Source organism: Oreochromis niloticus, linkage group LG13 (assembly GCF_001858045.2).
Source record: "Oreochromis niloticus isolate F11D_XX linkage group LG13, O_niloticus_UMD_NMBU, whole genome shotgun sequence".
Taxonomy (NCBI): Eukaryota; Metazoa; Chordata; class Actinopteri; order Cichliformes; family Cichlidae; genus Oreochromis; species Oreochromis niloticus.
In genome coordinates this window covers 28,975,444-28,993,386 of record NC_031978.2, presented here as the reverse complement: position 1 = coordinate 28,993,386, position 17,943 = coordinate 28,975,444, and the positions used below count along the sequence as shown (strand labels likewise).

The following is a 17,943-nucleotide window of genomic DNA, read 5'->3' as shown; positions in this document are numbered from 1 at the left end:
GCTCTCACTCTCTCTCACACACAGTCTCATTCAGCATGGGAGAGCTGTCACATGAAGGTCAGCACCACATGTGGTAAAATATCTGACTTGATTAAGCTTTGAATTGATTTTTAATGCAATAACCTGATGAGACACATGTATTTATGACAAAACACTCTGATGGTTTTACTCCATTGGTCAAAAGACCAGATGACTTTACTTCCTTGCAATTGTTAGTTATTCACCAACATCTTAATGCAGCCATGAAGGCAGAGATATGCAAATTCAACCCACTTTCTTCCTCAAAACACAAGTCCCAACTAGGGCATGAAATTAAGTTTTCCCCACTTCCCCTTTAAGTGACTCTGGGAGTCCAGAAAAAAGAGCACGAGCCCGGCTGGTGACCACAGCCATTAGCTGCTGTTAGGAAGAGTCATTACAGAGAAGTGAGAGTGGAAAACGGACACGGAAGGAGCGGCTGCAGTTGCAATGTGTTTGTTAGAAGATAAAGGAAGAGCGAGAAACCACCTCCTCCCATGTCTCCACTGATGTCAAAGGGTGAAAAGAAAATATTTATTACCTGCTGATGCTGGTGTTGTGAAGCAACTTCTCCAAAGAATATTTATGAATGTGCAAAGTGAGGATGTGCTGCAGTCAAAGGACTCAGAGTAACCAGTTCACCACCATTTCTGGGTTCCTATTTCCCCCAGTCACATTTACGTAATGTGCAAAAGTCTTGAGCCACACCTAATTTTTTTTTCCATGTTTCCAAGGATTTTCTTGTCCTTTTTAAAAATGCTCTTGAGCGGTAAGCATTCAATAGTCTAAGTTTAAGGTTTTCACACATTTTCAGTGCAGTGCTTGTGCGCGATGATTTTCAGTTGATTGTCCGTTGTTTGTTAAGCGATTATTGGCCTACACTAACTATAACGTGGCAGCTGCTCATATTAAACATACAACAATCCATGTGAGCTTAAACACTTCAGACGGCTCTAAACATTCATTTTATTTTCTACTGTGCCAAAAGTAGAAGATGTCATTAAATAGACACACATTTCCAACTACATATTTAACATCTTGGACTGCTACTACTAGAATATAAACAAGCCACAGCTATGAGCCTAGAGAGCGCCTATCTTACTGACTCCATACAGAGCTGAGAATAGTGAATAAATAAATAAATAAAAATGGGATGAAATGAAAATGAGTTTAATAATTCCACTATTGTATGAAAAAAAGAAAAGAAAAAAACCCAAGTTGGTACTGGTTGGTTTGGGGTTGCATGGCGTACACACCACTGCAATAAATTCTGGTTCCACAAATATTTACTTTTGTTTTTCGACTGTCAAAAAGATGATCAGCTGCTTTCTTATTGAGCTCATAGCTGATGGCCAGGTGTAACAACTCCTGGGGGCAGATATTTTTTTGGGCCCTTACTGCCACATTGAACCAGAGGAAACAACATTCTCTCTCTCTTGCTCTCTCTCTCACACACACACACACACACACACACACATTGCAAGTCTATAAATAATAGCATACTGGAATAATTAGTAATGTTTTAAATTACTGCACCATGGACAACAACCGCAGTCTGAGGTTGGGGAAATGGACAAATTTATCTAGCAGAAGCATATGCTATAACGCCATTATAGTATTATATAATAATACTCATACCATCTTATTCAACCAAGCTACCCCAAACATAAAACAGATTAAGCCTCGCTAAAGTAACATAAAGACACTTGTAATGTTGCAAAGCACTGAACAAATGAGAGAAGCCCATTAACCACAGGTCCTCAGAGACTGACTGGATGGGTGACTGTACAACAAACACACTCATTTATAGAAATTCTCACTCAGCAATTGTTTCGAGAGGACCAGCTTCTACATTTATCACACACACATATTACAGCATGAATGCATATTTTCAACATTAAAGTGGCAACAATGTTTCAATCCTTCACAAAAACAAACCCCTCACTCATCAGACCGTCATCTCAAATCCAGTCTTCATCCTGTTATCCTCTCTCCTTTAAGCACCGCTCTTTTGCTTTGCTTGCTAAACATAATGTAAAATGCCTGCACTCTCAAGCTCACCAAAAAACTAACTGCTGCACTGTTAGCATCAACAAGTATGCAGGCACTTTGCACACATGACAGAGAGGTCAGGTCAGCAAGGTCAGGAAGTGCAAATTTCCCAGAATGCGCCTAAAGTTTTTAAGGCAAAAGTGTTGAAGGCTCTTTTAGTCAGTGAAATTTAAAATCACAATGAAAATATCTGCCGAGCTGAACTTCATCTATGAAAATGTATATAGAATCAGAAATTAAACACACAGTGGAACTTTTACACTTTGTCCACTTTATGCTGTGAACACGAGCATCCATTACATGAGGAGGTTTGACAGTGATTTTGACTGCCCCCTCCTTCTTGCAGGGCCCTGTGGTGTTGCCCCAGCAGCCCAGTCAGACTTTTGAGCTGATGGCGTGGTGACCTGAACTGTGTAACAAGTGTTCTTAAAATTGTGTTCATTCTGAGGGTGGAACCATCAGTATCCTTGCATCTGTCCATTGCCAGCCACAAACTCTTCAAAGTTTGTGTGTTTTTTCCCCTTCTGACCAAATGAACCTTTCTGCACCATCTCTTCAAAGTCCTTCAACATTTATCAAGAACATCATTCTAAATACTAATCTGTCAAACAGCCTCGGCCCTTGGTTTTATCAATTTCGTTAAATGTCGGAAGCTTTCCTTTGAGATTCTCTTCCATGATCACAAAGCTCTGAATGCCCTGCTCTACCCCACAGGTCCAGTGTCACAGTACAATATCATGTTATACTGCCAATGGAAGACGAGATACCATAGGCATAAAAAGATACAATACTCAGAGCAATCATCTCGCCGAACCACAATGACTGGGATCAAGAGAAGATGGAAGAAACATTCCTCACACCACTAAACGACCACCTCCAGACCAGAGTGTTGATGCACGGCAGGCTAGTCGATGCATTCATGCTGCTGATTTCACACACTGAGTCCACCATCTGCAGTCTCAGCGAAAATGGAAATTCATCAGAGCAGGCTATATTTTTCCAGTTACCCTAAGCCCATCGCAGCCTCAGATATATTTCCATGGTTCACAGGAGTGGAACCCATTGTGGTCTTCTGCTGGTGTAACTGATCCACCTTAAGGCTGAATATATTGTTGAGTGTGAGAAGGGTTTTTTCTGCTGAGCACGGGAGAAAAGGGTAGATATCTGAGTTAGAATAATCTTTCTGCCACCTCCAACCAATCTGGACATTGTGCTCTGATCTCTCACTGCATCCACTCCGAGTACGGTGATAGTAAAAAGGCCAGAAGAGCAGCATCTTCACGAATCCCACCCCCCAAAAAAATCTGGCGGTAACACAGCTGGCTGATGGGTTTCAAAGTGTTTCCACAAATGAAAGCGATGAACAAAAAATTGCAGTCATTATTCAGCTGCTCAACAATAAGACAAAACAAGATATGTATGTCAGATATAGATGGTTACAGCTAGCTGGGTAATTGCCAACATGCTAGCTATTACTATACAATGCAAAGGTTAGTTATACTTCTTTGTTTAGTGCCCTTACATGATGGCTAAAATTAGTCATTTTTAGTGCTAGCGGAGATTTGCTGCGTCAATGCGGTTATGGCATTAACGTCATTTTAACGAGATTAACGTTGACTGCACTAGTAATTTTGCATTATGCATACTATACTTATATCAAGGATCACTTGGATGATGAAGTGATAATGTTAGCAAACAAGACAACGTTAGTCAGCTGGGCGTAGCTTAGCTACCAGCAACAAATTGTCACGTTAGCAGATAAAGTAATGGTCAGTTCAGTTACCAGCCTCAGGAGTTTAGATAAATTAGCTAACATTAGATAATAAGTGTTGTTGTCCATTTCCAGGCAAAGGCCCTGTTTGGCCAGATGGATTTACTTAGGTATAAAATATAGATAATAATAATAATTATTTTTTAATATCTAATAATAACTTGCTTGACACCTGTTGCACAGTCCTGCTACCTGTGGGTTCAATCAGCACAGAGGTGAATAATCTGCTAGCAGTTTTTAATTTGCCCGTACGATGCACATACACACACAGAACTAAAACGAAAAGCTGTGCACTTTGCCAAAGACTACCCAGCAAGGCAAAAAGCATCCAAACACTGAAAGCTTTGTATCAGCTCCATGTGGCACTGCTGTCTGAACTACTCTGTCCGCCTTCAGCTGAGTTCAGAGAACACTCCAATATTACTAAATATGTAAAAACCACTAAAGCAATTCACTAACAAATTCTATCTCATGTCATATTTGTTTGTATTGTTATTTTTACGTGGAGTTTTGTTTGTCCTTTGTTGATGTTAGTGATTAGTGGACTCCATTTCTAAGGCAGTGTTAGCCAGTGCTGCTCATTTTTGATGCTGGGAGTAGAAAAGAGGCACTGAGGCGAGACGCACTTGAGCGTGAGGATCACATCCTTTGAATTTTTGCAGAAAATATGCCATGAGTTTTTTCACTCCACTAGCTGTTGGACACTTGAGAAGGTCAGGGAATACCTAATTTTTAAGTTGCCTTACAATGTCTTCAGACAGTAGTCAATAAAATGAATACAACACACACTAAATAAAAATAAAGAAGAAAAAGGACACTCATCTGATCTCTAACACAGTTTATATACCAAACAAAATCAAACTGAACTGACAAAAACAGACACATAAGCCAAAGGAGGTTCTTTGAAGGTTGCAGAGTAATGTAACCAGAGACTTGGAGGGATGGAGAAATACAAGAGGCACACAGGTGCTGAAGGCACACAGCCACATGTTTGACTTATTGATTATGTGTGAAATCTCATCCACTCTACATGGCTGTAAGGTGTGCAGCATTAGTTATTTATAGCAGGGTGACTACTCTCACTTTTCCATACTGCCGTCGGGAATTTTTGTGATCAATGCCATTTTCACCGACTCTCTTTCTGGCAGCGCAGCTTACCCTCACCTCGGTTCGACATAATATGGTCCGAGATCGGGGAAACACAGGGTGATTGCACATTACAAATTTATGGTGAAAACCCTAAAGCGACCCGGGCTGCCTCTTCTGCCTTGTTGCTGTTCAGGATTAAGGTCAACAAGCATGGAGCAAAAAGTCTGGCGGTTAATGGGCCAAGACGCACACTGTCTACCCAAAATGTCACAGGTTTGAATCCAGCTTGTGACCTTTTTTGAATGTCATATCCTCGATGCATTCAGTCTTTCTGGACATTGTGCCGTTCTGTTTGTCAACAAAGCACACATGTCATTAAAATGCTTTCATGCTGGGTATACACAATACCTCTCAACCACCTTGAAGCTGCAAGTCTGAGTATTTGTAAGACTGATAGTAAAAAATTCCAGAGAGAATGTGGTGCATTTGAGCACATGATTTGATGGCAAATTATATCAGATATAAGAGGTTCTGATATAGGTCAGGAGATTTGGGGGCGTTTTATATTAGTTCCTGGGTGATTTGCCCAGTGGAAGCTGGACGGGGCAACTGGAGTGAATTAAAGGGCACCAAATCCCATGTTCTAATATATAGCCTTAATAGATGTGGAATCTGCGAAGGCAGAAACAAGTCAGTTGTCTGGATTTTGCCTGGCAGTTTTACCCACAGGCTTTGGCATAGAGCATTTGGGTCAAGAAATAGTATCAATCAAAAAACTGCAGGAGCCAACACAGTAAAGCAGATAGCAGTAAAGGCAGGTAAACGGACTCAATTAAATAAGTAAAATGTGAGTTTTTGAGAGGGGAATATTGGACTTTTTATAATAGCTATAGCTCATACTTGCTTTAAAAGTAGACTTTAAACAATATTTTAGGTTTATATATTCAATTTAATTTTATTTATAGTGCACCAAAATACAACAGCAGGAGCCTCAAGGTGCTTTATATTGTAAAGTAAAGAACCTACAATAATACAGAGAAAAACCCAACAATCAGAAATCCCTCTAGGAGCAAGCACTTTGGCAACAGTGGGAAGGAAAAACTCCCTTTCAACAGGAAGAAACCTCCAGCAGAACCAGGGCTGAGACAGGCAGAAAACTAACTAATGATTAAGTGTTGTGTTAGCACAGAGTTAAAAGAGGCAAGTGAAGAAGAAGCACTGAGTGCATGATGGGAAGCCCCCAGCAGTCTAGGCTTATTGCAGCATAACTAAGAGAGGATTGAAGGTCACCTGATCCAGCCCTAACTATAAGCTTTATCAAAAAAGAAAGAAATATATGAGAACACAACTATTAAACACCTGATTTCCACCAGTTTTGAGAGACTGACCCTGCCACAACAAGCTTGTTTTATTCTCCTGGTATAGAAACCACTTGACAATCTGTCAGGACATGCACATTTTTTCCCTGGCAACCAGATGTTGTCAGGTCGGTCACTGACCAGTCTGTAGAGCTGTGTGACTGAGGCCTCAGATTTTCATATTAGGAATATCCCCCATACAGAACAAAGAGTGGAGAAAAAAAGCATAAGACAGTTTTCTTAAATCTGAGTTTTCAGGTAGAGGAAGAGTACTTGCACATATCAAAACTGCTCACTATCTGCCAGAAAGTAAGGAAAAGCAGAAAAGTCTTCCTTCCAGAGTCTAAGGTGAGCCCAAAAAAGCAAAGTAAGATTTTTCCTGCTATTAATACAGTACATTCTTAATTATTGCTGAATTCCTTTTGAGTTTAATTGAAGCAGTCCTACCTATAACTGATACAGTGTTTGGATTTTATTTCTCTGCACAGATCATTGACTTTTTTTTTTTTTAAACACACCACACTTGAAAGAAGATGATGCTTTGCCATATTTATTTTGAAGATCTGATCCAAATCATGTGGTCATTTTGTTCCTTTTCGTGTTCACCTGTTGGTCACCAGCTGATTTCACTGATCCTTATCCTATTAGTCAAACTGCTACTTTTATAGAAATATTTTAAAATATTAAATTACTTTAAAAACTTGCCCCATTTTTCACAACATTTTTACAACACTTTGACGTCACAAAAAAATAAATAAAAAAATTAGCCTGGATGCACTCTCACTTTTCTTAATCATTTCATGACCTCCCAGAATTATCTTGTAATCCTTCAGAAACTGGTCCAAAAACCCAAAAACCCTATGCTGTGAACCACTGACCTTAACCTGACAACTATACTTCAGTTTTTTGAGAATACCACAGTTTTTGAAATGTTGCCCCCGCATTCATTCATCCATCCAGCCGTTTTTGACACTTGGGTCACGGAGGCAACTGTCCAAGCTAAGAAACCCAGACTTTCCTTAACCGAGTCACCTCCTGCAGCTCATCCGGGAGGACACAGAAATGTTCCCAAGCCAGATGACAGATATAATCTCTCCATTGAGTCCTGGGTCAGCCCTAGGGCATCCTCCCAGTAGGACACACTAGGAATACCTAGGAGACATCAAGGAGGCATCCTAGTCAAGTGCCTGAACCACCTCAACTGGCTCCTTTCTATGTGGAGGACCTGCGGCTCTACTCCGAGCCCCTCTCAAATGACCGAGCTCCTCACCCCATCTATAAACTCATTTCAACCGCTTGTCTCTGCGACCTCATTCTGTCCGTCACTACCCAGAGTTTCTGACCACCCAATCCATCACTCGATCTCATGGTCTACTCTCCCCTCACTCGTGAACAAGACCCCGAGATACTCAAACTCCTTCACTTGGGGCAGCAACTCATCCCTCACCCAGAGTGGGCACTCCAGCCTTTTCACCATCAAAGTGGAGTCATATCAGCCCTTGAAAGTCTGATATGAGTGCTGACTTTCAAGGGCTTTAATGAAAGCATTAGGAATTACATCCACTGTTATACATACTTCCCCATTTTCAGAGGCTAAACCATAAATGGACCAAATAAAATAATTTTAAATATAAGGACTCTTTTTAATATACGGATGAAAATCTTTTGCAGTCAGTGACTGCCTAAAGTCTAGAACCCAAGGACATCACCACCAAATTACCAGCTGAGACACAAGGCAAAGAAAAGAAACACAAGCAGAAAGTTGCTGAACTAAAAACAGGGACACAATCCCCATTTTTTCTCTGAGACAGATCTCAAAGCGAAGGATCTGTAAAGACTGTATCGCAAAGTACCAACAACACAGAAGTTTTACTTGCAATGAATTACTTCCACTGTATTGTGGTACTGATACCACTATACTAACCAGGCTAACAGCATATTATCAATTTTGTAATTTCATGCAAACACTTCTGAACTTTTTTCACTATTGGGTATTGTGAAAAATAAATATAATCCATTTTGGAGGAAGTCTGTGGAACAAGTGGAGCGCTGTGAATACTTTTTGGATACGCTGTGAGTCCACTTGTACATTTCAGTGCATCTCTGATGCTCACTTCTAGTCTGGAAAGTGGTTATTTGCTTCCATTAGGAGCTCCTGAGTGTTCTTCTTGTAGTTTACTTTTTTCAGCCAGGACTTCACATCCTTATTCTTCTATGACTGTGAAGCCTTTAATACCCTTGTACATTTTTTAATGTTATGGCCTAAAATGTAACAGTCTAAAAATGTGTCTAGATTATCCCCCCCCCTTCTAAATTCAAACTATAACTTTGTGGCTTTTACATGTTTCAAGTTCCTTTTTTCGAGGTTGTTGAGTGCCATGAGTACCCATCCCAGCTGCTAAACTTTAATGGAATATCACAACTTCCCTAGTCTTTAAGACATGTAAATATAGTAGCTATATAGTATCTAATATTTTTAACATTTACTTTTTTTACTTGTTAAATCATAACTGGCTTTGTTTGTTAACACTTGTATTATTTGTGAATTTATTATTTTCTCTGTTGGTTATATACTACACCACAGGTGTTAGTAGATTGCTATCCACCACAGGCATTTAAGTCAGACTGATTGTTTGTCAGACCCCGAGCGCTTTAGAGTTGATACGTGTTTGTTGTTTGCCAATATCAGGCCTTAAAGCAGGGACAAATTCTGTGCCCGAAATATATTTTGGACATGAATCGAAACTGCTTGTGATTAGACAACAAACAAAACACCAATGGAAGAGACATGTAGAGAATTTTCAGAATCAGTTTTCTGTCGCTTGCTAAATGTTTACGCTTCAATTTATACCTTTTCTGCATCAACAGATAGTGGAAATGTCTCTATTTACATAAAAGAAAGAGAAAGTGAAGCAGAATGCAGGAAGGAGACAAATATTTATTTTTCTGTAGAATATATTTTCTCCCAGCTGAGCCAACGCATCGCTTATTTGAAGAGGTAACTTCTTTAATAATGCGCGTGTGGCCTTTATGTCAGTGTAAATTGATTTGTTTTCAAAAATTTATCCACTTCTGGAGTTCATTACGTGATTAAAGATGAGAGAAATCTTGAAGGACATGCGAAGGCCTTAAGATTAGTTAGACACCTAGCAACAAAACTGATGTGGGACATCGAATATTGTAATGTTGTATCTGCTCGTCCTTCTGCCTTCTCTCTCTTCCATGGTTATGCACCTGCATGTAAAAGGGGAAGGGATACTGCACCACTAAGGGCAACATCTCCCCACTTCTTCGATGCATTTCTGTATAAGATGCCAAACTGGTATCACAAGCGCAATGAATGATGGCCGTCGCACAAATCATGACCCATTTCAGAAACACAATGTGATCGTTGCCAAATGTAAATCCTTGCATTTACATTCCATGAAAGGACCGTCCACAGAAAATGCATCACTCGCTGGTTCCTCAGTCTGATACAATTAGGCTGCCGGATTTCAAGTCAAACACAACTTTCAAAGCTTCAAAGAAGCTTTACTCTTTGATGCTATTTTTGACGCGTGTGGTTTCTTAACAGCCATATGCAATGTAATGAGTGTACTGATGTGAAACAATTGACTAACTAGCCCATTAGATCACGATGATGATGTGAAAACAAAGAGAAGATCCCTGCGTCAGTGCATTACTGCAAACTTTTTACACCACATCATCCACTTTTTTCAAAAATCTATTTTTTTCAAATGAAATCTGGTGTTCCTGGCTAGATTCACACATATACGAGCAGATGTTTTCTATGGGAGAGTTAAAAAAGAGAAGCAAGAATATTTACCACAGGCATAATTATACATAGTCATATATTGCCCTATAATGATCTAAAACACCAGAACTCTAGAGAATTTTAACCCCTGTACTCAGTTGAAGACTCAGTCGAGGATAGCCATTTCCTGTGGTTACCACTCACATCACAAAATATCCAGTAAAACCTGCTCCATTTTACTTTGTCTTACATGCTTGATATCTACATCGGGTACATCAGTGTGTGGACTGTTCGATGGTTTTACCTGTAGGCTTACATGGTTGAAGTCACTGATAGTGTATTAACACCCAGATGGTATACTAAGTCATCAAAATGTAATGAAAGCCCTCTCTGCATGATCCAAATAAAGCCTGACGGCATGAAACCTCCCTCTGATAATGTCAGTCATTACTTAACCTCCAATCGTTGCTATATCAATCAAAAAATATAATAATATCTTCCAACTTAACTGGTTTAACAAACATGTCAGAGGCATTAGGCAGACATTTAAATACAGTTTGACAAGTCAGCATATAGCCTAAGGTTTATTATCCTGTAAGCTGTAAGAAGGCTGTTCATGGCTTACCCAGACCCAGCAGGTCCACGGCTGGCTCTGTGCCTTTCTTAGGACTGCCTCTGTACTCTGCCTGTTGAGGAAAACAAAGAGAAAAGAGAAAAAAATATAATAATGATATAAACATAATATTTGATTTGTTCAAGCAGGGTATTTGATCATAATTATAACATTACTAGACTGTAGATGGTAATTACATCCATAGAGACTAGACCTTTTACCATTCTGTATAACAATCCAATATTGATCCTTATTAAAAATGCTGGATTGGATCATCAATGTGAGCCACTGGCCCTAAGATGAGTAATCTCCTTTTAATGCAGCTATAGTCTGCAAACCTTTTCTACTGCAAATTTGTCAGGATGACTTTTAGTTAATCATATCCTCATTATATGGGCCATCGAGTCCATTCTGTGATTTCCACAGCAGAACCAAGAAGTTGGCATTTTGAGTCACCCTACTAACATGACCTCAAAAATTCTATTACATTTGATTTCAGTGGAGAGTATGATTTCATCTATGGATCCTGAGGCAATTTTGACTGCTACAACACTACACGAAGTGTTTGATGCTTGAATGCTAGCCTGCATATATGCACAGGGGTGATGTAATATACATTCCTGCTGGCAGGATCAGTTGCTAAATGTTGTGTTTCGAAAAGTGAAGCAGTGAATCAGCAAAAGAAATGAATGAATTCCAACTGTAGAGAATAAGGTTTGTGGTGCAGCTGAACATGTATTATACTGAGATATGTTTTAGGAATTTATCCTATAATCACTGAACTTAATGTGACAGAAACAACTGTCAGAACACATTTTCCTATAGAATTTACTTGGCATCTGTGGCAGCAGAGTCAGGTTTTGTTAGCTGTTGGGTTTTGGTTTAGACGGATATTAAATATTCACGAACTAGAGGATGTTACCTTTCCAATAGTGTCCTAAAAACTTCCTATAAAAGCCTTCATTTCATCCAAAATGCTCTAGAGAGTGTACTGACAGGTACTAGAAAGAAATTACATATTTCCCTGATACTGGATTCTCTTCACTGGCTCCCTGTGAAATACAGAATCGAATTTAGAATCATTCTCCTCATATTTATGAGGTCTTGAATATTTAGCCCCCATCTTATCTTGCATACCTCATTGTACTGTATCAACCCCAATAGAGCACTTTGCTCTCAGTCTGCTGGCTCACTTGTACTTCCTGGGGTACTTAAAAGTAGAAGCGTAAGTAAGTATTCTAGTGTCATGCGAGGCCATCTTTCCAACTTCTAAAGCCTGGCCAAAGTTGAATCAATGTAAACAGGATAATGATCCCAGCCATGATGCATGCTCAGTCATCCAAGTAAGGAAATTCCAGTGTGGAGACTGTCTCTCATTCAAGTCACTTTCTCAAAAATGTTTCTCCCACTAAAGAATCAACGTTCTGGAATGCAAAGAAAGTTGATTCTTGGCTTCAAGGCTCAGGAAATAGAACAGGTTACACACTATTTGAAAGGTTATTGGTCCAATCCCCTGGCTGCTCCAGTCTGTATGCCAAAGTACCCTTGGGCAAGATACTGAACCCCACGTTGCTCACCGATGCGCCCATCAGAGTATGAGTGGGTGAATATTAGATAGACAGCAATTGGACATAGAAGAAAGTGCTGGTATGAATAGGTGTCAATGGGTGAATGAGGGATGCTGTATAAAGCACTTTGAGTAGTTGAGTAGAGTAGAAAAGCACTGTGTAAGAACCAGGCCAATTACCATTACCAACCACAGCAGCAATTCTACAACAAAAGAAAAAAGAATCAAGGTGTTGGAAAGTCTAAGCCAGGGGTCTCAAACTCCAGTCCTCGAGGCCCGGTATCCTGAAACTTTTCCATGTGTCCCTGTTGTAACACACCTGAATAAAATTAGTAGGTCATTAGCAAGAGTATAGAAGTTGACTGCATGCTGAAGTGGCAACCCCTAACCCTACTCAAGTAAATTTAAGTACATCTAAGTGTTTGGAAAAATGTACTTCTAAAAGTACTTTTATTGCACCATGTTCATTCACTCATGAGCTGCTGTAACATGAATCAAATGGCTGAATTGCCACCTCAGCATACAGTCAAGTTCTATAGAGGCTTGACTGTATAGAACAACCTGAATACTAATTGTATTCAGGTGTGTTGCAAGAGGGACACATGGAAAAGTTTCAGAACACCGGCCCTCGGGGACTGGAGTTTGAGACCCCTGGTCTAAGCCATCTAATTATGGTCGGTTATTAGATTTCCATGCTCGTTTCTGCATTCTGGCTTAGTTTTTATTAAATCAATAACAACAGTGTAACATGTTACATGTTGTTCATTTAAGGTTTTATTTGCTTAATTTTAAGAGCTTGTAAAAACTAGATATTTGTTATGTCCTGACATATAAAACCCTAGAACAGTTAAGACGAATTTTAACACAAGTTCTATTGGCCGTGATGGTCGCAATGTCATATAATAACATAATGTTTCTGTCAGCATCACTCCTTAAGCTCTTTTTATGGTCTCTATTCAATTAGACTACCATACTTCAGATGTTTATCAGGGGTATACTACCTTGGTGATATTGGTTAATGATATGTAATCATGCTAATTTAGCTTTAAACCTGATAAGTTGAGCAGAATCGTAAAGTAGTGCAAGTAGGAGAAGAAGACAAGGAAAGAGACAAATGAAAGAACGACAGCAAGGAAGAGAAAGATGGGGGTTAAAGTTCAAGGAAGACATGAGAGTAAAGGGGTGTGGAGACAGACAGTGGAACATATGAGAAAAAGAAGTGGTGAGATCGAGAGAGAGTCTAAAAGGGTAATACGTGGGCCAAGAGAGATCTACAACACTGGTAACAAACCCAATTGGCCCCCCCAACAAAAGATCGATGGAGCACATTAGATTCTATGTTGTTCCAATCCAAGTAAATGAAAACAATTACCGTGTCCATGCCTAATCAGGAATGCATTGGCTGTAAATTGATGTGTGTTGGGATTGCAGCAAAGTGTGAACAGCAGCGCATGAACCGCAGAAGGAAGGAGCATCTCTGTACAGCAGCCAGAGGTTGGACTGTGCAATGCATTCATATTGGGAAACAGTAAAGGACCATTCTAGGGAATTTTTAAGGAAAAACAAAAACCAAACTAAGGTTGAGGAATACTTAGTAGTAAGATTCACTAAAGTTAGTAGCCAATAACTGCATAATAAATTCCTGTACAGTTAGAAATGTTGAAAAATTCTATTAAGATAAACTGGAGGGGATTTTTTATGAGATAAAACTAAAATCAATATAAAAAAAATAAAGAGGGGATTGGGGAGGTGGGAGACAGCAAAGGGTGAAGCTGTTGTGTAGACTTGTATAAATATGACTGGATGTTATTAGTGAGTTAGGAGCCATGCAGCTGAATGACAAACTAAATCAGGTACAACAGGACATACACTCAATGATGCTGTCACACTTTCCATAGAGACAGAGTAAACAGAAAGAGAAAACACTGTAAATAATGGATTGAAAAAAGAAAAAAGAATTCATACCAAAAACCAAAATCTACGCTGGCCCTGAGAGGTCAAACGCACTGCAACTTAAGAAAACACCGGCAAAAGCTAACAAAACAGAAGAAAAACAGTTAAATAACGAACAACAGGAGTGTTTCTGGGGCGACGTTAACGTGACAGAAACTACAACATGAGAAGGATTCACTGAAACGATCCATTGGTGTGACAGAATCGGTTCCACTTTATGTATGTTTTAATTGCATGACTCACACAGTACTGTAGCTACATGTTTGCTTTAGCCTTTTACTATTAGCTTGTCACTTTCGCAGTTGTTTTGTACCCAAAACATTCATTGTATTGTGTTTTTGCTGCAGTTTTTTTTTAAATTTCCAATACTCTTTATTCACCTTCTGTTGTGTTTAGTGCGCTTTTGCAGAGCTTTTCTCTCTTCTCAACTGGCGTTTTCTTAAATTGCAGTTTGACATCGCAAGGCCACCATTAATTAAATTCTCATCACTGTTGCAAATTTGTTAATAAGTTTACTTAATTATTTAAATCCACTAGAACTTAATATAAAGAAGACCCTTATGTCAAATTTTGCTCTGCAACATTTGGGCAAATGGTGAGGCCACTGGGATTCAGCATTTGTTAACAAAATGTACCATACTTAATTAAAATCTTTTTCAATTTAGTTTGAAAATGCGACTGGAAGGTTCTCAGGATTTTTCTTGTGTTGATAAAAACCTTGTTTTGTGTGGTTTTAGGATTGCCAACGATGAACCCTCTAGTTGTTAAAGAGTGTTGTTTTTCTTCTGTTTTTGGCCATCTATAATCTTACATCAAATATTGGTGATCAGCTTATGAAAGTGCTGTTTTAGTACTCTATTTGCGTTAAGCACATACTGCAAGCTTTACACACAGATTTTTCCTCCCTGATCATCTTCCTTAAACAGCAGCTGAAGCAGGTAAATATTATATAAAACTTGTTTTTGGTGATTTGTAAAGAATGGAGTTTCAACAGCAAAATGGTTTTTGTTCCATATGTTTTATTCACATATAAAACTCTGGGTAACTTTCCAAAAGCAGAGTATAGTTACAATTGATAATATAGCCCAATAAGACTTTTTTACTCTTTATATTTAGTGCTAATGGTATTCATCTTTACTTTCCTTGCCGATTGATGATAATATTGGGTGAAATTGTCACGGACCCGGTTCCGGGGACTTGGGGTCCGTGAACAGTGTGGACCTTTATTATTATTATCATTATTGTTATTATTGGATGTATGTTTGCGGCACTGTGCTCTTGTGTTCCATGCTGGTGTGTGTTCGTGTGTGTGTCTACGGGTGTGGCTGGAGGATGAAGGACAGCCACCTGCAGGCCTGATGGGTGTGGTCCTGCCGGCTGCTGGGCACGCCTATGTTCCCACACACCTGCTTCTGATCAGGCTCGTCGGGGGAGCTACATAACAGAGCGATGGGGCTTCCTCCGGCGCAGGATCGTTGAGTTAGACTCCATGTCAGTGTCTCAAGTACTGTTTAGTGTATGCCTGCTGAGTTGGTGTCATAACGGCTGCGTCTGCTGTTTTATCCTCAGGAGAGTGGAACACGGGACTGCAGGACGCACGGGGTGTGCGTAGGCACAGAAGCAGAGAGCACGAAATACCAGCACTTGGGAGAAGGCACAACACAGGAGTTGAGGGAGCACTCTGGAGAATTATTGTGTGGTGTACATTTACCCCCACTGTAAATAAATGCACTGCTCATTCCACTAAGTCCAGCGTTTGGGTCCTATCTCCATCATTCCCCCACGGTCTGCCTGCCAGACCGTGACAGAAATCCTGAATAATAATGGAACGACCTGCAGAATAAGAAGGTTTGTATAACATTTGTCTATTTTTATTCAAGAATTGTAATGTAATTAATACAGTGTTTATTTTCTCATGTACTAGAGCAATGAATGAGATCTTTACACATGAGAAATTTGCAAATATGAAATAGCCATGTCTGCTTAACAGCGTCAGTATGTTGTAGATTCAGTCAAGATCTAATATGATCTAAAATATTTGCTATCAAAGCTGTATATTATGAAGGTTACACAGAAAAACAGATCGAACTTTAGTCTTAAATTCTCTGAAGTCCATCACGGGCCTTTGCAAGGAGACAGCAACAAGTGAGTTTGTTACTGTATGCCTGTCCATTTGATTTCAGAGCATGCAGAGTGTTACAGAATTGAGTGTACATAGCCTTTCAATGCTACATCCCACACAGCAGCTGTGAAACAGAAGAGAAATAAATAAGGAAATCCTAAATATTGCTGTGGATGAAAAGCTTAAATTTTCTTCTGTATATTCGGAAGGATTTGGAAAGACATGCTGCCAAAATTTGTGGACTAACGCTTGACAGTCATGCAGAGCCTTCCTGCCCACAATCTGGTTATGGAGGAACAAGCATCCCTTGAAATTAGTTATCTGAGGTGACACAAAGTGATGCAGCTGACAGACGGCCAGCGACAGACTGTGACTGGCTGTCAGGGTCAGCTGCGTTTGAAGAGAGAATGACGCCAATCGATAACCAACCCCCCAAACAGGTGAATAGAGTCTTTACTTGATGGCGATGGCAGTTTGAATGAAATGCACCAACCAAACTAAACTCTCTTATGGCTGCTGTCAAATCAGATCACCTGTCAAATACAAACCAGTCAAAGCCACCATCTGACGGCTGTCACACGGAACGTCTGCGCTGGGGCGCAGCCTGCTGTAAGTTCCTCCCTGATGTACTCAACAGACAAGCCAAGTGACAGTGAAGCACTGCCTGCTGAGTCTAATCTACCTCCCTTTAACAAGAAGTTGCTGAATAAAAAAAACACAGGCACAACATGTCAACGCAAGGTCCAGTTTAGCAGCTTACTTGCAACTTTCGATCAAGCTGAGCGATGTTAAACAGCCAAAATGAAGCCACTTGTAGTTTAGTTTCACTGAAATTATAGCAACTGTCTCTGACACACAACAAAAGAGTAATGTTATTCTCCTGGAAGAAGTCCCCTGTCATGAGGGCATTGTGTACTGCAGCGTTGTCCTGTTGAAAAACCCAGTTGTTACCACACAGACGAGGGCCCTCAGTTATGAGGGTTGCTCCCTGCAACATCTGGACATAGCCAGCGGCCGTTTGACGAAGCTTCATCGTTCCACTGAAGGAAAAAGCACCCCAGACTATTATGGCGCCTCCCCCACTGTGGCTCGTGGAAAACATTCAGTCTCAGATGCGAGGTTCGTCCAGTGTCTTGATGGACAGCCAATTGGATCCTCCGGCTCCGTGCTGGTGAAATTTTTTGGGTCTTCCACTTGACTTTTTTGTTCCATAACCCTCAGGATCATTTAAGAAATTCCAAATGCCTGTCTTACTGCGTCCCACCTCAGCAGTGATGTCACGCTGCGAGAGACCCTGCTTATGCAGTTCAACAACCCGACCACATTCAAAAAGGAAATGTTTTTTTGCCTTTGCCATCAGAACGTCATGACAGTGACCACCTGACAGAAAATAACAATGAATCCACATTTTTGCACAGATTTGCCCTTTCAAAGGCATGTGGTCTTAAACATTTGATCAATTGTTTCAGTTTAAGCGTTGTTTTCAATAAATTGCATGCTCAGAAAAATGTTTTGCTTCGCTCCCATTTCTTCTTGTTGCACGATTAAGCTCTACTTAGAACCTTGTTAAGATCCAATCATGCAAAATATGATTTATTTTTTTTTTTGTTATTTTTTTAAATGGTCTTAAACTTTGATCAGGACTG

General features: G+C 39.9%; 1 protein-coding gene across 7 annotated transcripts in view; it reads right to left on the bottom strand.

Annotated features, from left to right (window-relative positions):
* Positions 1-17,943, bottom strand: part of LOC100701755 (stromal membrane-associated protein 1) — a 152,429-nt gene that overhangs the window by 46,838 nt on the left and 87,648 nt on the right. For all 7 annotated transcript variants that reach the window (XM_019367024.2, XM_013275809.3, XM_013275807.3 and 4 more), the window contains one exon: positions 10,668-10,728. In XM_019367024.2, coding sequence (XP_019222569.1) covers positions 10,668-10,728 — 61 coding nt within the window. The remainder of the gene's footprint in view (positions 1-10,667; positions 10,729-17,943) is intronic.